Source organism: Oncorhynchus clarkii, chromosome 10 (assembly GCF_045791955.1).
Source record: "Oncorhynchus clarkii lewisi isolate Uvic-CL-2024 chromosome 10, UVic_Ocla_1.0, whole genome shotgun sequence".
In the NCBI taxonomy this organism is placed as follows: Eukaryota; Metazoa; Chordata; class Actinopteri; order Salmoniformes; family Salmonidae; genus Oncorhynchus; species Oncorhynchus clarkii.
The window spans coordinates 63,100,769-63,121,871 of NC_092156.1; the positions used below are offsets into that span (position 1 = coordinate 63,100,769).

Below are 21,103 nucleotides of genomic sequence, written 5' to 3' on the forward strand. Positions count from 1 at the left end.
CTTTTGTACCTTCTTAGTTGGGATGTAAAATGTGGTGTTTTCTGATCGACTCCACACTCTTGGAAAGGTTTTGACTAAGGAGCATCGTCACAAACAGAGACATAGATTTCTGATTGATCTTTGCGTTCAGAGGAAGTGGCGGTAAACAACGATTAAAAGTCTGGCTGATTAATCAAAAACATTCTGTCCCTCTCTCCCGTCTCCCTCGCTCTCTCACTCCCTCCCTCCCTCCCGGTCTTAGACGCGTGACAATGCAGAGTGATGGGACGGGGAAAAGCCATCAGAGAAACTTGGATGGATGATCAATGTCAACAGTTTGTTAAAAAGGGAAGACAGCAGCCATTTTGTATGGAAAGCGATGTGATCTACTAGTTTGTTTATCCTCATCATATATACATTATAAATTAGTTCAAAGAACGTGCTGCAGTTAGAAGAGGAACCATTTATGTACATTTACTATTTGATTATGCAATTCGGAAATATGTGAGTGATTTAATTGCAACAAACTACACTTTACAGAGGCAGCCATTGATGCAGCACTGACTGAGAGTACATGATATGATCATTGTTGCCTTACAGTCCATGATGTGGATTCTCTCCCTATGGCTAAATCACAATGTCACCTGCCAGAGGCTAGATGAGTGATGCTGAAAATACCTGGAGATTTAGTGCTGTGATGTTGATATGAAAAGGCGTCTATCTACATGAGGTGCCTGACTACCAATCCAGCGTAAACGTGCATCATGGGTGGAATTTCCGACCCGAGTTAAGCTTGAGTTAATGGGACATAATTCCCTTTTTATTCCATTTTCCCCTTTACACGATTTCTGACCTTGAACTTAAGCAGGAGAATAGCATGTTATACACCCACTATTCATTTGGGATGGAGATCAAAGATACTGTATGAAGGTGTGGCGGAGGTGTGTCTACAGATTTGCAGTATTCTGACCTCGGCTTAGTTCCATCATACTTCTACCACCTTTAGGCGCGATGACATCACGAACAAGGTCAAGCAGCCTGTCAGTTCCTAGTGAAACAACATCTACTTCCGTTTACCCCAATAGAAATAGCGCCATTCTCCATGCTCTGTAATTTACAAATTGATAAAGAGTTATTGATAAGAGAAAGGTAAATGAGTATGCCGTTTGGATAAGGGGATTGTAAATATAAATGACGATTGTTTAAGATCTATTTTACCTTATGATTACTGGATAATTTTTTTTTAAAACCAGTCACATGGCAGCAAACTGAGGCATATGAACATATCACCTTTCCCACAGTGACGTTACGAAACGCTGACTATATAACTTGCAAGGATGATATTTGGAAACCCATCACTACAGACCCTGGTTCGATTCCAGGCTGTATCACAACCGGCCGGGATTGGGAGTCCCATAGAGCGGCGCACAATCGGCCAGTGTCGTCCGGGTTTGGCCAGGGTAGGCCGTCATTGTAAATAAGAATTTGTTCTTAACTTTTATTTGTTTAAATTTAATTTCACCTTTATTTAACCAGGTAGGCTAGTTGAGAACAAGTTCTAATTTACAACTGCGACCTGGCCAAGATAAAGCATAGCAGTGTGAACAGATAACACAGAGTTACACATGGAGTAAACGATAAACAAGTCAATAACACAGTAGAAAAAAAAGAAAGTGTCTATATACATTGTGTGCAAAAGGCATGAGGAGGTAGGCAAATAATTACAATTTAGCAGATTAACACTGGAGTGATAAATGGACAGATGGTCATGTGCAGGTAGAGATTCTGGTGTGCAAAAGAGCAGAAAAGTAAATAAATAAAAACAGTATGGGGATGAGGTAGGTGAATTGGGTGGGCTATTTACCAATGGACTATGTACAGCTGCAGCGATCGGTTAGCTGCTCAGATAGCAGATGTTTAAAGTTGGTGAGGGAGATAAAAGTCTCCAACTTCAGCGATTTTTGCAATTCGTTCCAGTCACAGGCAGCAGAGAACTGGAAGGAAAGGCAGCCAAATGAGGTGTTGGCTTTATTGATGATCAGTGAGATACACCCGCTGGAGCGCGTGCTACGGGTGGGTGTTGCCATCGTGACCAGTGAACTGAGATAAGGTGGAGCTTTACCTAGCATGGACTTGTAGATGACCTGGAGCCAGTGGGTCTGGCGACGAATATGTAGCGAGGGCCAGCCGACTAGAGCATACAGGTCGCAGTGGTGGGTGGTATAAGGTGCTTTAGTAACAAAACGGATGGCACTGTGATAAACTGCATCCAGTTTGCTGAGTATTGGAAGCTATTTTGTAGATGACGTCGCTGAAGTCGAGGATCGGTAGGATAGTCTACTGACTTGCCTAGTTAAAGAAAAGGTGAAATATTTCTAATGTAGGCCTACATGGTTTCATTCCCAATGTTCTGAAATTCTCTCCATATATTCTAGTGAGTCTGTCGAGAAAATGTGAACTAAATCGTACAACGAATTTAAAAGGGATGGCAAATTAACTGAAAATCTGATTGGAATCGGGCCCCATACGCATACATAGTTATCCACTGTCAACACAGCAAGTCCATAGGTAATGATTGTGAGATTTTGTATTCTTTACAACTGAGAACCACATAGGGAAACTTGTTTTAGTGCTTTGATGTCCCCTGGGACCTAACACATTCTGGCATATCTCAAATAAAATCAATCAACCAATCAGTCCATCAATCACAACCTCAGACAGCGTTCTATAAAACAGTGTCTGGAGTTCTATGAAACGTCTGTGTGACTAGAACTCCAGCTCTGGCCTAAGCTCAGTCAGAAGGAAATGACAGATGCAGGATTACAGTAGTGAAACTGGGCAGCTGGACTGTAGGATGAGTCCTTGGCATGTCTGTGGTGGCCATTTTGTCTCTAATGTTTGCCACTGAGATCACTCACTCAGTTGGCTGAACACAGAGCCTCTCTCATGTTCAGCCAATGGACATCAGTGACCATTCATCTGCTCTACTATAAGTTAAGTGGACATGGTCTGTCTGTGGAGTGGCGGCCATTTTGGCTCTAACGTCACAGTGGGATGTGTGAGAGGATACAGATGGAGATGCTGTCCCAAGATTCTTCTAGCTATTCATTTCTCTCAGTTGATTCTATTCTAATAATATCAACTCCATAGGCAATGCAGTAGACATGGAGTACATCAATTAAATCCATACTCAATGGTCATTTCACTGAACCACCGCCACATACAGTACAATGTAGAAATATGGTCCCCTCCTAGAACTTCCCTCTTCCTAAACCTAATGATAAACCTATTTGTCCAGACCCATCATCGCCTCGCTGCACTTCATGCCTTCACAGGGTTAGTGCGTTGGTCATCTCTCACACACACACACACACACACACACACACACAGAGCTGTATTACATGCCCCTACAGGGCTAGAACAGTGGTCTGTCGTTACATTGAGAGTTACCCATTAGACTGAGGAGGTGCTGTATGTGACATTACGCTGTAGTTAAAGACCAGAGGCCTCTGATAGAGACAATGCCAAATCTGGGGCTCCGTTTCCCCCCAAATAAGCACAAACCAGAAGCAAAGAACCATACAAGATTGAGCTTACCTGTTTAGTTCTACTCAGTCAGTAAAGTCATCAAAATAAAAGTAAATTCACGAAAGAGGGATGTTATCTGAAAAAGATACCCCAAGTAATCCAGTCATCCTCAGAAAACAGCCTGAGTCTAAACATGATGTCCAGATGAATAAACTGTGAATATAACACCACATGCATTTATGATGCATTTCTCCTAGTTGTCCCCCTTCCTTCCTGACACACCCCACTACCTATTTGACTCTAACGAGGTAAACGAGGAAGCCACTATGGGTTTTGGCTGGGGATTGACTGGGGCCCACAGCCTAATTAAACATTATAAGGAACCATGGACATTTGTGGGTTAAAGTTAGTCCCAAAAATCAAGACATGCCACTCAAACCTAGAACCCTGTTTGGTCAATGCCAGTAGCGGCTCATTATGAGACGGCAATGTTGGAATCAATTCACACATCAGTAGGGCCTGCCAATTGGCCTCAGGAAAAACATTGTCCGGTGTTCCACTGTTGCCTTGGCTTTACTAATCATCACCCTCATTAAAAGATTAAAGAGAGCACCTCAGAGGACAAGACCCCATGGATGGTAAACTATCAATGAATGGTAAACAAACAAAGCAAGATGGACGCCAAACCTAAACTCTTCCAAACACTGCAAAAAATATCCCCAGATAACTGTAACATAGTTTCTTCTCATCCTCTGAAATCAATGCTAATGTACCTATAATCCCCCTCCACCAGTCTAGCAAGGCAACCAAACCGCACAGAGGGACACAGGGGTGTTAAAAACGAAACAAGGGACCCAATGTTGTATATCATATTGATTCCCTTAAAATTGCTTCAAACTATAAAAAAAACTTCCAGTCGGGACAACCCACGGGGAAATAAGAGCAAACATCATGCATCAATACAGTCAGATCCTATAGTTCTTTTTGTCATTGTTGTTAGTCTATTTCCCCCTACGGACTGGAATCATAGCCATTAAGATGTTTTTTAGTCTAACGGTTGTGTTATGATTGTTTTCCCCGTTCTGGGTTTCCTAATGAAAGTGATACAACACACACACACACACACAAAACGGAGAAAGTTCTACATTTGTACCAGCTAAGATTGACCTGACAAGGGAGAGTGATGGTGAGAGATCCCAGTTGGCAGGCCCAGACGCATAGTCAATAAAACAGAAAGAGAGAGAGAAGGGGAATGAGAAAGAGAGAGAGAGAGCGAAAGACAGAGAAAAAGTGAGAGTGACAGAGAGAGAGAAAGCGAGAGAAATTATATGTACAGTTGAAGTCAGAAGTTTACATACACTTAGGTTGGAGTCATTAAAACTCGTTTTTCAACCACTCCACACATTTCTTGTTTAACAAACTATAGTTTTGGCAAGTCGGTTAGGACATCTACTTTGTCCATGAGACAAGTAATTATTCCAACAATTGTTTACAGACAGATTATTTCACTTTTAAACAGCTTAGAAAATTCCAGAAAATGATGTCATGGCTTTAGAAGCTTCTGATAGGCTAATTGACATCATTTGAGTCAATTGGAGGTGTACCTGTGGATGTATTTCAAGGCCTACCTTCAAACTCAGTGCCACTTTGCTTGACATCATGGGAAAATCCAAAGAAATCAGCCAAGACCTCAGAAAGATAATTGTAGACCACAAATCTGGTTTATCCTTGGGAGCAATTTCCAAATGCCTGAAGGTACCACGTTCATCTGTACAAACAATAGTACGCAAGTATAAACACAGTGGGAACACGCAGCCGTCATACCACTCAGGAAGAGATGCTGTCTCCTAGAGATGAACGTACCTTGGTGCGAAAAGTGCAAATCAATCCCAGAGCAACAGCAAAGGACCTTGTGAAGATGCTGGAGGAAACAGGTACAAAAGTATCTATATCCGCAGTAAAACGAGTCCTACATCGACATAACCTGAAAGGTCGCTCAGCAAGGAAGAAGCCACTGCTCCAAACCGCCATAAAAAGCCAGACTATGGTTTGCAACTGCACATGGGAACAAAGATTGTACTTTTTGGAGAAATGTCCTCTGGTCTGATGAAACAAAAATAGAACTGTTTGACCATAATGACCATCGTTATGTTTGGAGGAAAAAGGGGGATGCCTGCAAGCCGAAGAACACCATCTCAACCGTGAAGCACAGTGGTGGCAACATCATGTTGTGGGGGTGCTTTGCTGCAGGAGGGACTGGTGCACTTCACAAAATAGATTGCAACATGAGGTAGGAAAATTATGTGGATATACTGAAGCAACATCTCAAGATATCAGCCAGGAAGTTGAAGCTTGGTCGCAAATGGCTCTTCCAAATGGACAATGACCCCACGTATACTTCCAAAGTTGTTGCAAAATGGCTTAAGGACAACAAAGTCAAGGTATTGGAGTGGCCATCACAAAGCCCTGACCTCAATCCCATAGAACATTTGTGGGCAGAACTGAAAAGGCGTGTGCTAGCAAGGAGGCCTACAAACCTGACTCCGTTACACCAGCTCTGTCAGGAGGAATGGGCCAAAATTCACCCAACTTATTGTGGGAAGCTTGTGCAAGGCTACCCGAAACGTTTGACCCAAGTTAAACAATTTAATGGCAATGCTACCAAATACTAATTGAGTGTATGTAAATGTCTGGCCCACTGGGAATGTGATGAAAGAAATAAAAGCTGAAATAAATCACTATTATTCTGACATTTCACATTCTTCAAATAAAGTGGTGATCCTAACTGACCTAAGACAGGGACATTTTTATTAGGATTAAATTCAGGAATTGGGAAAAACTGAGTTTAAATGTATTTGGCTAAAGTGTTGTGCACTTCTGACTTCAACTGTCTATAGACATAATGACATTTGAAATGTCTTTATTCTTTTGGAACTTTTTGTGAGTGTAATGTTTACTGTTCACTTTTTATGATCTATTTCACTTGCTTTGCCAATGTAAACATATATTTCTCATGCCAATAAAGCCCCTTGAATTGAATTGTGAGCGAGAGAGAGACAGAGAGGAAAAAGGCCTATGTGTTGTATAGCCATTTAGATTTCTCATTTTATTAATGCCCCACTTGCTTTAAACTAGTGCTTTAACACTATGACAAATGTGGCCCCTCTCTTTTAACATGATAACCTGATCAAATGGTGTGCTTGAACGTGCCTGCGTGTGTCTCTATTCTCAGCAGCCGTAACAGTAGCAGTACAGCCTTACTCAGCAGTCCTCCTCTATATACTGTAGCTCTAGGGATCTAATTTCTCATGGTAACTAATGGTTCTAGAATGAGCCATGTAGAACGTTACCGTGGCCCGCCCCCCCCCCCCCACCCCACCCCACCACAGACAGGCAGTTTACTCAATGTAGTGTGAGACGCATCGATAAATCACTGCTAAGTATGTGTTTTACGACTTAATTAGTCAATTCAATCAAAGTCATGGCTAGATGCTACTGTGGCTGTGGCCGTTTCCGAGCGAAAGAGATCTATTGGGCCTTGAAGGCCTCAGCCCATTTACTCCACGTGTAGACTAAAAGGTTGCTGAGGTTGCTGATTGGAAGCAGGTTAGGTGTGGACTGACAATGAACACACATGAACAGACAGAATCACCCCCAAGATGTGGTTATATGTATCTAAACTACAAGCCCAAACAAATACATCAATATAACGATGACCAGGATTTGAGAGAGAGGGACAGAGCGAGAGAGAGAGAGAGCAAGGGGGACTTTGAGAGAAAGAGACAGAGGGACCGAGAGAGAGACCGAGAGAGAGGGCCAAAGAAGGGGAGAGTGAGAGACAGACGGAAGAATAGAACAGAACATTACGGCCAGCCAAAAAAGCCCAAGCTTCACTGCCAGGCCTCTGAAATGGGTTGTCCGTGCCGGCGCAAACATCATCAAGCTTAGCCGGTCTGAGCCTTACAAGAAAAACACTTTCATCTTCCTGGTGTCACAAACTAAGAGTTTCTGGACAAGAGCACCACCCGCCACCCATCGACTCTGGCTTGTTGCCAACTCCAAGGAGACTGGGGAGGATAATGAAAAGGACTGCCGAGTCATTACCTTTGCCTTTTTTAAATGATCGACTCACCCCAGTCTCCCTCCACAAGCAAGGGTGCATTTATCAGCAACACTTCATAGACAAAGAGAGCCGAGTTTCTCGATAGAGATGTTAAAGGCTAGCCAGGTTAAACTATTTTGACTCAAGCCATTGTGAGCACAGCGTTCAGTCTAGCTTATCCAAGCTAGCAAAACATTCAAATGGTAGACGAAACGTGACAAAGAGGGGGACAAGTATTCTTCTGTGACAAATAGAGTGACTTTGTCTCGGGTAAATGCGAGCAAAGTCCCTCCTTGGCTCGGTTCAAAGCCAGAACAGGGAGCTGATGGATTTGTTGTTGAACAGTCACCAATGCCAGCATATTGCCTCACAGAATTAATCTATTTATACCCAATACCAAGGTTTGATGGTTTAACCCCCTAGAGTCGATTGACACACCGCTGCGTCAATCTTAGTTACATAATACAGAAATCCACATCAAAATCTGCCAGTTTAAACTAGAGCTGTTTTTTTGCAATGGACACGTCTCAATCCACCACATCCATCTGTGTCGCACTGCATCTGTCTGTGTCGCACTGCATCTGTCTGTGTCGCACTGCATCTGTCTGTGTCGCACTGCATCCGTCTGTGTCGCACTGCATCCGTCTGTGTCGCACTGCATCCGTCTGTGTCGCACTGCATCCGTCTGTGTCGCACTGCATCTGCAGTGAAAGGTGGCAGAGCTGTGTTTGTCATACCACTATTGTGACCACTCTATGGAAAGGGGAGACTCTCACGAACACGGTGGTGTTCTCTGTTTTGCTCTACAGGTGTCAGGAGACACGTGTGAAGTCGGTACCGTTGATGTGCCAACTTCTGTTTGGTACAGTAGCGTCTGAACCATTTTGGCTACACACTAATGGGACCCCAAATGTGGAAAGAGGAAATTCCCACGAACACGGTGGTGTTATCTGTTTTGCTCTATCTGTTTGTGCTTAAATAAAAAAAAAGTGGTTAAATATGTATAAAAAAAAAAAAAAACAGATTCCTGAGTTTTTGTTTTACATGTCCTAGATTTAGGACAGACACATAAAATCCTTGTTGCTCATGATTGATTTTTTGACTGTCCTGTTTGCCATTGATGAATGTGTTATTCCTCCGATACACAACCAACCAAGCCGCTGCTTCTTTAACACAGCGCACATCCAACCCGGAAGCCAGCCGCACCAATGCGCCGGAGGAAACACCGTGCACCTGGCCACCTTGGTTAGCGCACACTGCGCCCAGCCCGCCACAGGAGTCGCTGGTGCGCAATGAGACAAGGACACCCCTACCGACCAAGCCCTCCCTAACCCGGGCGACGCTAGGCCAATTGTGCGTCGCCCCACGGACCTCCCGGTCGCGGCCGGTTACGACAGAGCCTGGGCGCGAACCCAGGACTCTGATGGCACAGCTGGCGCTGCAGTACAGCGCCCTTAACCACTGCGCCACCCGGGAGGCCTTATGAATGTGTTATTCAATATGTTTCTATTGGGTTTAGTAGTAAATGTCAAACTTAATATTTATTGAAAAACATTATTTTCATTTTTATACCTATCGGGGTCCTAAAAATCTAAATAAAATAGCTAAATGATCCATAGCATGAGCATCTTAAAACCTTTCCAAATGTCAGCTCAGAACCCCCCTCTCCTCCAACGTCTTAGACTCGAAATAATGAATTATGTTTAAGTCCTATTCAACACCCGCTCAGAATTTATTTAAGTAACTCATGATTTCATCAAAAAAACCTACCTGGAACCGTATTGAACAGACCTCTGATGAACTGCTGATGTGAGCACATATCAAGAGATAAATATTTCCATCACAGAACCACCCACCTGGAGAGATGAACAGGAGATAGAATATTATTACTGAGGTAGAAGAAGAAGCAGTCGTGGTTTTTGCACATAAATTAAAATAAATATGCATCACCTAAAGAGACCGGTGACATTTAATCAATTACAGCTCAGAGCACAGAGGTGAATCAGACATGCCTGTTTCCTGCTCTTCCTCTCCTCCTCTTCTCCGCTACAGTACGGTTGTGATTTAGAAAATGCCACAGACAGTCCACAACAATGATTAAACCCAACCAGGTCCTGTGTGTGTGTGTGTGTGTGTGTAGCAGAGCCACATAAAAGTGACACAACGTGACACTTGTGAAATTGAATTATGGAGATCAAGCAAAACGCCTCACTAGCAGTCTGACAGTCTAAATAAAGCTTGTGCTGTGTGTGTTTGTGTGTACGCCTATCTTTGTGAGAGAACGTGTGTGTGTATGTGTGTGTGTGTCACAGCAGGGCTATTAACCTGAAGTCCTCTAGAGCTACCATGGGTGTTAATGTGTCTGTACCCGCGTTTCTCTATGCAGTGCAGAGGCAGACAGTGAGTATCCTCAGACATACATATGCTGATTTGTGTTTTACATAATCTCTCTAAGTGTCAATACTAGTGTGTGTCTGAATACCTCTCAAACTGAATATTCTAATCTAGTGTGTATGTGTGTTTGTGCTAGCTTGTGTCTATCTTTGAGTCACATCCTAGTGTGTGTGTGTGTGTATGTGTGTGTGTGTGTGTGTGCGTGTGTCAGGTCTGTTTCTATTGACTCAGTGTACCTGGCTGGGCTCCAGTCAGTCCCCTTGAGCTGGAATAAACAATTGTGACTGCATTATGCTAATCTGTTTTCTTTTCTCTCCCTTTCTCCCTCATCCTTTTATTTCTGTCTGTGACTCTCTACCTCCCTCCTTCACTCTGTCCATCCCTCCATCTCCCTCCCGAGACCAGACCAGCCAAGTCCCTTTTTTTCTTTCTTTCTTTCTTTCTTTCTTTCTTTCTTTCTTTCTTTCTTTCAGTCACACTCTACTTCCCATGCAGATACAGATTGATCGTCCGTTTCCTCCGGTCTTCACTGCGCTGTGCTGTCTCAAAGAACCAATGGAATAACCCCTAGTGCAAACCCTGCACATCTTGTGTTCGTGATAAGCTCAATCAAACGGGCGGAAACTATTTGAAAAGAAACAGAACAAATGGCACTTGAACCTGGCTGATATGAAGCCTTGAGGCTCCACGCTCAGCCACAAGAGAAAGTATGTCGTACATGTCGTCAATACAATATAGCTCTTCTGTCAGACACACACACACACACACACACCAGGTGAGAGGGGAACATAACATCCAACCCGTCCAACGTCCCTAAGCGTCTAACACACACAATAACATGTGGGTTTGGTTTATGCTTCACAGCCGGCTAATAAATGACAAGGTAGATGGATGTAGTTTCACATGACGGCTGGGGGATCGCTGCACTATGCCTGTGTCCCAAATGGCACCCTATTCCCTTATAGTACACTACTTTAGACCAGGGCCTACAGTGCTCTGGTCACAATAGGGAATAGGATGCCAATTGGGATGCGCGCTATGAGGTATGACACACACGGCCAGGTCTGGAAAAGCCATTTCACCAGGGTTGGATTGTTTAATGAGGTTCACGTCGGCCTTGGAGTTGGGTCTGTTTCCTCCCAGTAGTACCTATTATATTCTCTACAGCACTGAGAGACTACAACAGAGGGACAGTATGTGTGTGTGTCCGTGTGTGTGTGCGTGCGTGCGTGCGTTGTGTTTTGCGAGAGATAATGAGTGGGAGAGAGAGTAAGAGTGTACCTCTCTGACTTGCATGTCTGAGAGAGAGTGTCAGTGTGTGTGTGTGTGTGTGTGTGCACGGGAAAGCTAGTGTGTGTGACTACAACACCAGTGGCCTGTACTGCACCACTGTGTCTCTCTAGCACAGTACAACCGGTTGCTTCACGGTGGTCAGGGGACGCCGCTCGGTCGGCGTCTCTGCTTTCGCCTTTTGAAAACAAAGTCACCGGAGCGCATCGCTCCGCTACGCGACGTAAAAACACCCGTGAAACCAGAGACCGTGCTAGTGATGTGGACTGGAGGCTCCTGGGGCTGTGAGCCTGCATCCTAAATGGCATCCTATTTAGTGCATCACTTTAGACCAGGACCTATAGAGATCTGGTCAAAAGTAGTACACCATATAGGCCCTTTATTATAGGGAATAGGGTGCCATTTGGGATTCAGCCTAGCTCTGTCTCAGACGTGAGCTAAGAGGTCGTTGGCCGCGGTTCTCTCACAGACAGGCGTTCACTTTGTCAGAGCTTTTAGCATACGAATAACAGGAGGAGAAACGAAAGAGAAAGCTACACAAAGGTCCTTAGCTGCTGGCTAACTGGAAGGGCAATAGTAAACGGTTACATGTGTTCCATATGTATACTGTATGTTACTGGAGAAGGTCCATTTGGGAAATGTATACGTTCCCCGTAACACATTTGGTAACAGGAAAGGAGCCAGCATATATTACAAGTTAAATCAGTTGACAGACAGCTTGACAACTTTTTTTTTTTAAATGCATTTTTTTATCCTATTAACACTTTGTTCTAGCTAGCTATTTGTGTAGGTAGCTATCAAGTAAACACGATCTTGTCAGAGAGGCTAAGTTGCTGGCTTAGTTACTGGCTGAAGTTGCCAGGAGTATGTTGCTATAGAGTTTTTGTCCCTTGGTTGTCAGGTTCCCTCAGTAGCTACAGTGGGGAAAATCTATATTCATCATTCATCTAATCAATCTGCAGTCTTCTCTCTTACCTGGCAGTTGCCTAAACTCTTCCCCTTCTTCTTGGGGTCCCAAGGCATATGACTGCTCCAAGTCAAGACAACTTCACCTATGTCAGTGGGGCAGTCAGTTTTGGTGGTTGTATGGTTGTCAATGGGGAAACTAGTATTTATGTTTCATCTACTAGAATGTTCCCTCTCTTACCTGGAAGGGTTGTCTTCCAACTCTGTATTATGATCCCTCCAAGACCATTAGGCCTTCGTAGTCCTTAAAAAAAGTCCTTAGTTACTGTTTTATCGGTGTCAAGGGTTCCTATAGTGCGTTTGCTTGCTTGGTCATAAGGTTTCCTACCCGGTAGGGTTGTCCGGCTTTCTCTTCTTCTTGAGGTCCCAAGGCATACTGTACGCTCTTAGGAAAGAAAAGGTGCTATCTAGAACCTAAAAACGTTTTTAAAGCTGTCCCCATAGAGAACCCTTTTTGGTTCCAGGTAGAACCCTTTTGGGTTCCATGAAGAACCCTTTCCAAAAGGGTTCTACCAGTAACCAAAATAGTTTTCCTATGGGGACAGCCGAATAACCTTTTTTCTAAAAGTGTATGATTGATCCAAGGCATCTTCACCTATCAGGGCTACACAGCTCAGGATCCCGTTCAGTAGCCAGACGTTGTCGAACGTTGAGCCGACGTGATTCCTTTCATTCTACATGTCAGAGAGGCATATTTGCTCAACATAGCATTTTTCTATCTGAATGTTTTGAAACGTTTGGTCCTGCTGAACGCACCCCAGGCTCTCCGCAGGTTGTTGCTTGTCCTGGGAACTTACTTCCTCAGTGAATGTTACTGGTCAGCTGGAGAATGCGCACACACACCAGGGGCCTCATTTATAAAACCTTTGTATATGCATTTGCTAAGGATTAGGTGGAGATCATGCATATAAATAGACACGGCTCAATTGCTTAAAAATATGTCCTCTTCGCCCATCTTCAGTTCATCTGCACTGATTGAAAGAGACTTGACAGGTGAAAACAATATGGTGGAATCTCATCATTAGGTTGGCTTTCACCTGATCAATTTTTTGTTTTTCAAAATCAGAAGAGGACTTTTTAGGCAATAGCGGAGGTGTCACGTTCTGACCTTAGTTCCTTTGTTATGTCTTTGTTTTAGTATGGTCAGGGCGTGAGTTGGGTGGGTTGTCTATGTTAGTTTTTCTATCATTTGGGATTTCTGTGTTCGGCCTAGTATGGTTCTCAATCAGAGGCAGCTGTCAATCGTTGTCCCTGATTGAGAATCATACTTTGGTAGCCTGGTTTCACTTTTGAGTTGTGGGTGTTTGTCTTCCGTGTCAGTGTTTGTTACCACACGGGACTGTTTAGTTTATTCACGTTTATTGTTGTTCCAGTGTTCTGTTTTGTTTGATTAAACATTATGGGCACTTACCACGCTGTGCATTGGTCCTCCGATCCTTCTCGCTACTCCTCCTCAGAAGAGGAGGACGAGATCCATTACAGGAGGTGCATAAAGACGGCCCCCATGCACTACTTACAAGTTCCTCGTTCTGCTAAGTTCACCATACTGTACATTGCTCTCTGTTATAATTTTTTTGTACGGTATTTAACACAGCATACATGACTCAAATTTCAGCTTCAACACCCCAAAATTGATAAAACACTGTTGATTAATTGGCACATTGAACCATATTACACACTGTAGTTTTAACAACTCAGTGGATAGTGCCAAACGTCAAATCTGAGTTCTGCCATCTTTATGCACGTTCGCCATTGAGAAAGAGCTTTGTCTCAGTGGTACCACCAACACTAGAAATAAATGTTGTGCAACCAACAGTAAATTATATAACACTGATGAATATATACACTCAGTGGCCAGTTTATTAGGTACACCCTCCCGTTCATCAAAATGGTTCGCTCCTACAGACATTGAGTCATGTGACCGTGGCTTGCTATATAAAGCAGGCACGCCGGTTCCAGTACCTCCGAAACGTCCGGCCTTCTGGGCTCTTCACGCACGACAGTGTCTAGTTTTTTTTTTTTACAGAGAATGGTGCGTCAAACAAAAAACACCCAGTCAGCGGCAGTCCTGTGGGCCAAAACTGCTTGTTGATGAGAGAGGTGGAAGGGAGAATGGCAAGAATTGTGCAAGCTAACAGGCGGGCCACGAACAGGCAAATACTGTAACGGTGCAGGACAACAGTGGTGGGCAGAACGGCATCTCGGAACGCACAACTCGCCGGTCCTCGTTTCGGATGGGCTATTGCAGCAGATGACCACACCGGATTCCACTCATATCAGCTAAAAACACAAAGAAGGGGCTCCTGCGGGCACACGATCACCGACCCTGCACAACTGAGGAGTGGAAAATGGCGTGGGGAAGGTTTTCCCGGCACACGTTAGGTCTCTTGATACCAATTGAGCAACGTTTGAACGCCACACCTTGAAGAATTCAGGCTGTTTTGAAGGGTTACTAGATGTACCTAATAAACTGGCCACTGTATGTGTATTTCAAGATCTGAGTGAGGGTGTTAAAATAAAATACCTTTATGTATTACGTTTACGCTATCATACACTAATTCTCTTTTTGAAAGCGTCCTTCAAAGAGATATAATAATCAAGCATACAACAAATACATTAAAACACAGTTGGATAGATTGATCCGGTCGGCCCATCACGTTCGGTAATAGGGAAGGCGATTCATGGAGCAAGCATTTGCATCTGTTGATTAGCAGGTGCTAAAAGCACGAGGAACAGAGTGGGATAGGTGCGCGCGCGTGCGTGTGTGTGTGTGTGTGTGTGTGTGTGTGTGTGTGTGTGTGTGTGTGTGTGTGTGTGTCGATCCAGTACGTTGAGAGTAAATAAAGAGCAGTTCAAGCCGAGCTTCAGAAACCTTTACAGTATGACATGTTTATTGTTACCATGATTGATCTCTGTTGGATCTTTAACATCTGGGAGATAAAAGGGATTGCATCCCCGGAAATGACCTTTCGGGAACTTACATTAAAATTGCACTTTAATTGCACTCTAAAACAGCAATGTTTGTTTATATAAAAACAACATCGTTATGATGAAACTTTCGCGGAGGATGTCGATTGAAAGAAAGTGAAAAAATTTTAAAAAATGAACAAATCTCTGAATAAATTAAAAAGATATGTTGTACCTTTACAAAGAGAGGACTGACTGAACAATTAAAATCCCTTTTCGCCCATCTGTTTCATTTTCAGAGAACGAAAACAAATGACAAAATACATAGAAAAATCTTTATCAAATTCCCTCAATCTCCAAACCCAAAACATCAGCTAACCTGTGACTCTGGACAACAGGGTCTTAACAAAAATAAAAATACACATTTTCTTTGCTCAAATTCACATCACCACACAATACAGAAGACGCCCAGCTAACACACAACCACCACACGACGTTGTCTCAACGTCGCCGTGTTTGCTGTCCCTTCAGGTCTGTAAACTGTGTGACACCGCAGAACAGATGTGTGTTTTTTGTGATAGGGTGAGAGAGGTGGCTGTGGTGGTGCTAGTGGTGACATCACTATAGACATCATTCTCCAAAATGGCGGTAATATAATATTTATAGCGACGCTGGTGCATGACTCAGCGTTACGGTCAGCAGTGGTACCGATCCCATGAGCCTCTCCTGCTAAAGTCAGGAAGTTCTTTGAGAAAGGAAATTCCTCTACCTAATCACCATCTTCAGACAAAGCGGAAGGTAGGTATGATGCCTTTAGAGACACTGATCTAAGGCCAGTTTTGTATTTTACCCCATAATGGTTAAGTAGGATTGGAGTTGGAGGCTGATCCTAGATCTGTGCCTAAGGGGAAGCTTCTACCTAGAGGACAGACATAAAGGTCTATGGCCTGGCATCGACCAGCACTTTAAGGTTATTGTATGGACTACGCATTAAGCAATAACGCTGTTACATTGTAGTGCAATATAATACAGAAGCATTTAACCATGTAGATATGTAAATGTATGTTCTAACATGGATGGGAAACAATGACTGACGGATGGACGGGCGTTTTACTTTGTAAGCATGCAAACAATACCCAGAACACACTGCTTCCTGCATGTTTGTGGGATGACCCCTTTTTCAACCCCGAAACACCATATGCTCCCCTCCTTCTAGCACTCGTGTGTCCGCTCCAATAGGTGTCTGACACATTGCTAGACTGGAACATTCTACTTAGTAAAACAGAACAGCACTAAAAGTGTATGTTTGTCTAATTTTGGGGGAAGTGTTATTTTGAGAGATCAGCAAAGTCAAAAGGAAAACTCAGTATGTTGAGTCCTGGTCTTCAGCCACTGTATGTGGCTGGGCTACTGCACTTTCGGCTGACGATGGGGGAGAGGGGGGCATCATAGTAGCAATGTGATACAGCAGGGGTAGGATCAACTTTGACTCCCCCTGCAGAATAAATGGCACATGGTACAGACCAAGACCAACCAATAACACCAGAGAAAATCCGACAACAACATAGTCAAATCAACACACAAACAACCTGGGACTATAAGTCCTTCCACCTTCTGTCCACCTTGTCACACACATGAATAGAAAAATAAGCTCGGCAATACAATTCAATGATTGATATATATATATATATATATATGTGTGTGTAAAAAATCATAAAGCAAAAAAACAATACTTTCTCATTCGCTAAGTCTTTTTTACAAACTGTTTACAAAAGAAACAGATTTGAACTACTGTATGAGGCGGTCACATTGACTGAAAAAGCAACATGGAAACATGAGAAACATCTGAGGAAGCGTGCTGTAATCTTCTGTTTGGGTAGCAGGCTGACGCTTATTTTCATGAGTCTTATCCTAGAGGCAGAACTGAGCGATTTCCCCTTAGACCAGCTGGAAAGTCAAAGTTGGCTATATTGGAAAAATCCATGAAAACTAAAATTAGATTTTTGGTCTTACTTCAAGGATAGGATTAGGCATTAGGGTTAGTAGTGGGGTTAAGGTTAGTGTTAATGTTATGATTTCATGGCTGAGCCAGCTTAGTGACCACTCTGCAGAGATGCCTCCAGAACAACATTCACGAGGAAAAACGCGTTTGGGCTCCTGGGGATGTAGTGTTCGTGTGACTGGCTAAGTTTCCTCAAGTGTGGTTCAGATCATCACAACAACTCAAATCGTTGAAATGGTCATAGTTTGGTGTTAAAAACACGTTTCTTTCTCTTTCTGTGGGTGAATATGTGTGTTATCCCCCTCAGGCAGAGAGATGAGTAGGGAGAGTTAGTTCATAGTGCTGATGACATGTTCATCACCCTGGCAACTCCTTTACATTACACTCACTAGCCATTTAGGTTATGTCGGAAAGATTACCCAGAGTGCACATAGAGCCGTTTGTAGGCTTTTCCCAGGTTTATTCTCTCGCTCTTTTCCCCTCCGGAAGTTGAGCTAAACTCTGCCCTTTGCTCTATCTAATGAACCGTTTGATGTGATTGTGTTTGCACTTGATTTTAGCCATGTTTAGGAGAAAAGAAGTGAAGTTGGAGGAATACATTTACGAGCATGATGTTAAATGGTCCCTTGGATTATGGTGGTGTTGTTTCTGTTCAAGTCAAGAGGCTCGTATTTGGTTCTGTTCAGTTCTCACTGCTGCAGTCATATCTGTGCTCTCTGTGCTGGTACAAGGAACGTGAGTTTTTCCTAGCCACCTGCACTGCTTGCTGTTTGGGGTTTTAGACTGGGTTTCTGTGCAGCACTTTGTGACATCAGCTGATGTAAGAAGGGCTTTATAAATACATTTTATTGATGAGTTAATCTCTTCCTAAAGTAGGTAGAGAAAGAGCAAAGAACTATAGTGGTTAGGACTGGAAAATTCTGGAAACGAACCCTAAATTAGCAGGTTTTTCATAAATCCCAATTGGATCTTCCAAGTTTCTGGAATTTTCCATCCTTAATAGTGATTACGAGAAGCCTTCTCGTTTGAGCTGAGATCTAAGAAAGAGCATGGTTTTGTTATAGGAAAAGCAGAAATAATATCTAGGTAAGACAACCAAGGGGTTTTGCTTTCAAACCCTCTAGCTGAAGAAGGACAAGTGGCCCTTCCTTGTGTCCTACTCAAAAGGACTTAAGGTTCAAAGGCTATTTCCACAAGGCAGGATATACTACCGTACCGCACAGCCAAACTACTCTCCTGCTCTTGATAGTAGTAGTCTAGTATTTCCTAAGACATATGGTTGTCTGACTGACATCGACCATTCAACTGACACTTTTCTAATAAAAAATATAAGTGCCAAAACAAAACAAAATAAAAACCCTACTTGGAATATTCTCAATGCAGAAATCAATAATACAGTAGGGTTGATTTTTTAAAATGTTATTTCAATAAGCATTACCATGAATTATAATAGGATAAAATATTGAAAACTTCATGAAGAGCATAAACAGTAACGTTTGACGAAGGAAAAAAAAAATCATATTTTTTACGATTTTATTTTTTTAAATGTATAAACACTGTACATAAATTACTTTCTCTAAGAGGCTAATATTGATGTACGGATAAGTTTGGAATTTTTCATCTTAATAAAAAAATCCATAAAGATACTGTCTCACATTGTTTTTCAAAAGATTGGTTGGATATGATTCTTTCATTTCATTTCATTGATTAACTTCCTCCATACATACACACACACACATTGTCTCCATTGTACACACACACACACACACACACACACACACACACACACAACCTCCCGATTCCCAAAACGTCCCACTTTGATCTAGTATTGGTAAAGAAGTCACTTGGTGGGCGCTGTTTTGTCCCTTTTAGAAAGAAAAGCAGGAGAACAAGCAAGTGGTTTCAACAAGTGACTGTTTTGACTGTCTTTTGATGCCACCATGGTCCTGCTGCGAACAACAATACTACCTTTTTCAGTACACAAAGGTCAATCAAAGGTCAGTCGTCAGGATGTAGAATCAGATTATAGACGTCGTCCTTTGTAAGAAACCAGAAGGCTTTTTTTCTATTAGTCCAGACGTGTTGTAGTGGTATGCGTATGTAAACACATTTTTTCTTCCTTTTTAAAATATTTTTTCCGAAAGCAAATAGCAGTAAGTCGATTTAAAAAACAAAAACTTTTTTTCCTTTCACAAAACTGAGAGTTCTGACTTTTTTTCCCTCTCTTTTCAAGCGAGTCCACAGTCCATTCAACGCTGTATAGCACGGGACAAACATCTGCGTCAGTTGGAGCCGTCCCACAGTGGTAGTATTAGGTTTAGTTCAGTTTGAGATATTTCTACATTTTACTGTGTTTGTTTCAGCTAGGCGGCGCTAAACACAGCACTAGCCTGGACTTTCCCCCTTTTTAGAGAAAAGAGGGGAGGCGAGGGAGGTTGGGGGGCAGGATTTGGAGGGGGTAGTCTCTTTGGCGGCCAGTGCCGAGGATTCTGTCTGTTACCTCTTCCCTATTTCGCTCTGCCTGAGGAACTGGATGTTGTTAGCGGAGTCTGCTAGCTCGGGGTACTGCTCTATGGAGAGGACGTAGTACCCATCGTAGCCCAGCACCTTCCCTCCGCTCAGCAGCTGCCTCTTCTCCCCCTCCGTCCACAGCCTCACCCCCTCCTCCCCCTCCCTCACCCGTTGTTGCTCCCTGGACCAGGCACTCGCCAACGCCTTCTGCCTGGCCTGCTCCAGAACACGCGCCTTCTCCTCGTCCAGAGTCATGCCGTAACGCACGTGGAGCGCCAGTGCGCCATACTGCAGCTCCACATCGGCGAAGCGCCGAGTCCTGCCGTTCACCACGGTGGTGGACTGGGACACAGTCACGTTGACTCCGTTCTCCAGCGACTTCCTCCCACTTGTCAGCCTCAGCGCTCCCAGGTCGCTCTCCGGGAGGCTGGTCTTGATGAAGTAGTGCGTGTCGCGTCCCTCCACCGTGAAGTGTAGGTCCTCGAGGTAGAACGCATTGTTGAGGACGGCGGCGACCTTGATGCAGTCCTCGTTGGCGATATTCAGAGTGTTGGTGACCACACGGCCCTGCGTCACCGCCAACATGACACCCTTACCGATCAGCGACTTGGCAGTGGCGAACCACAGCCAGGGTTTCTCCCGGTTGGAGTGCCGGCGGCTCAGCTGGATCTCCGGCATCCTCTCAAAGGACAGGAAAGCCTTGGCTTGCCGGGTCACTTCCTGTTGCACCCCCGAGATGGACTGATGGAAGGAAAGAGGGAGGAGTCAGAGAAGGGGGAGAAGAGAGGGAGGAGAGAGAGAAACGTCTAAGTTACACAGATCAGAACTCTCTCTCCTTAACGAACACTTCTATGGGGTTGTTCAGTTTGTAAAGCCTGTTGTGTTTATTTACCCACTGGGCACACTGTGTTTAAATCCACATTGTTTCCATGTCATTTCAATGAAATTACGTTGAATCAACGTAGAATAGATGTTGAATTGACGTCTGTGCCCAGTGGGTGGCTATTCCCCTAGTACTGTGTTATCTCAATAAAAACAAAATGATTCTCCAAAAAACAAGGGACAATATGAAACCAAATCCCAGCCTGACAGGGTGAAGAAGTGCTCCAGCTTCAGTCATTCAAAGGTTCCCTTTCTTCTAGAAATTTCCAATTTATATGGAGACAAAACAACAGAATATTGTTTTAGCAAGAAAAAGGATCACAGGGAGAACTTTGTTAGTTTGTTATGAGAAAAACCCCAATTGCAACGACAACAAAAAAGTAGTTTTTCCAGATCCAAGCTTAGTTTAAAAAAAAATAAATATGGGATTGTTGGGTTTGGGAGGAGCAACAGCATAGCTTGTTCATTTCACACAGAGAGAAGAAGTAGAAGCGACAGTCATGGCAACGTAGTTAAACCAATAAGGGACTCATTTGCACTTC

General features: G+C 43.5%; 1 protein-coding gene across 1 annotated transcript in view; it reads right to left on the reverse strand.

Annotated features, from left to right (window-relative positions):
- Positions 1-18,748: 18,748 nt before the first annotated feature.
- LOC139419314 (teneurin-3-like) overlaps positions 18,749-21,103 on the reverse strand; it is a 405,690-nt gene continuing 403,335 nt past the window's right edge. The window contains exon 35 of the mRNA XM_071169258.1: positions 18,749-20,420. Coding sequence (XP_071025359.1) covers positions 19,665-20,420 — 756 coding nt within the window. The 3' untranslated portion in view covers positions 18,749-19,664. The remainder of the gene's footprint in view (positions 20,421-21,103) is intronic.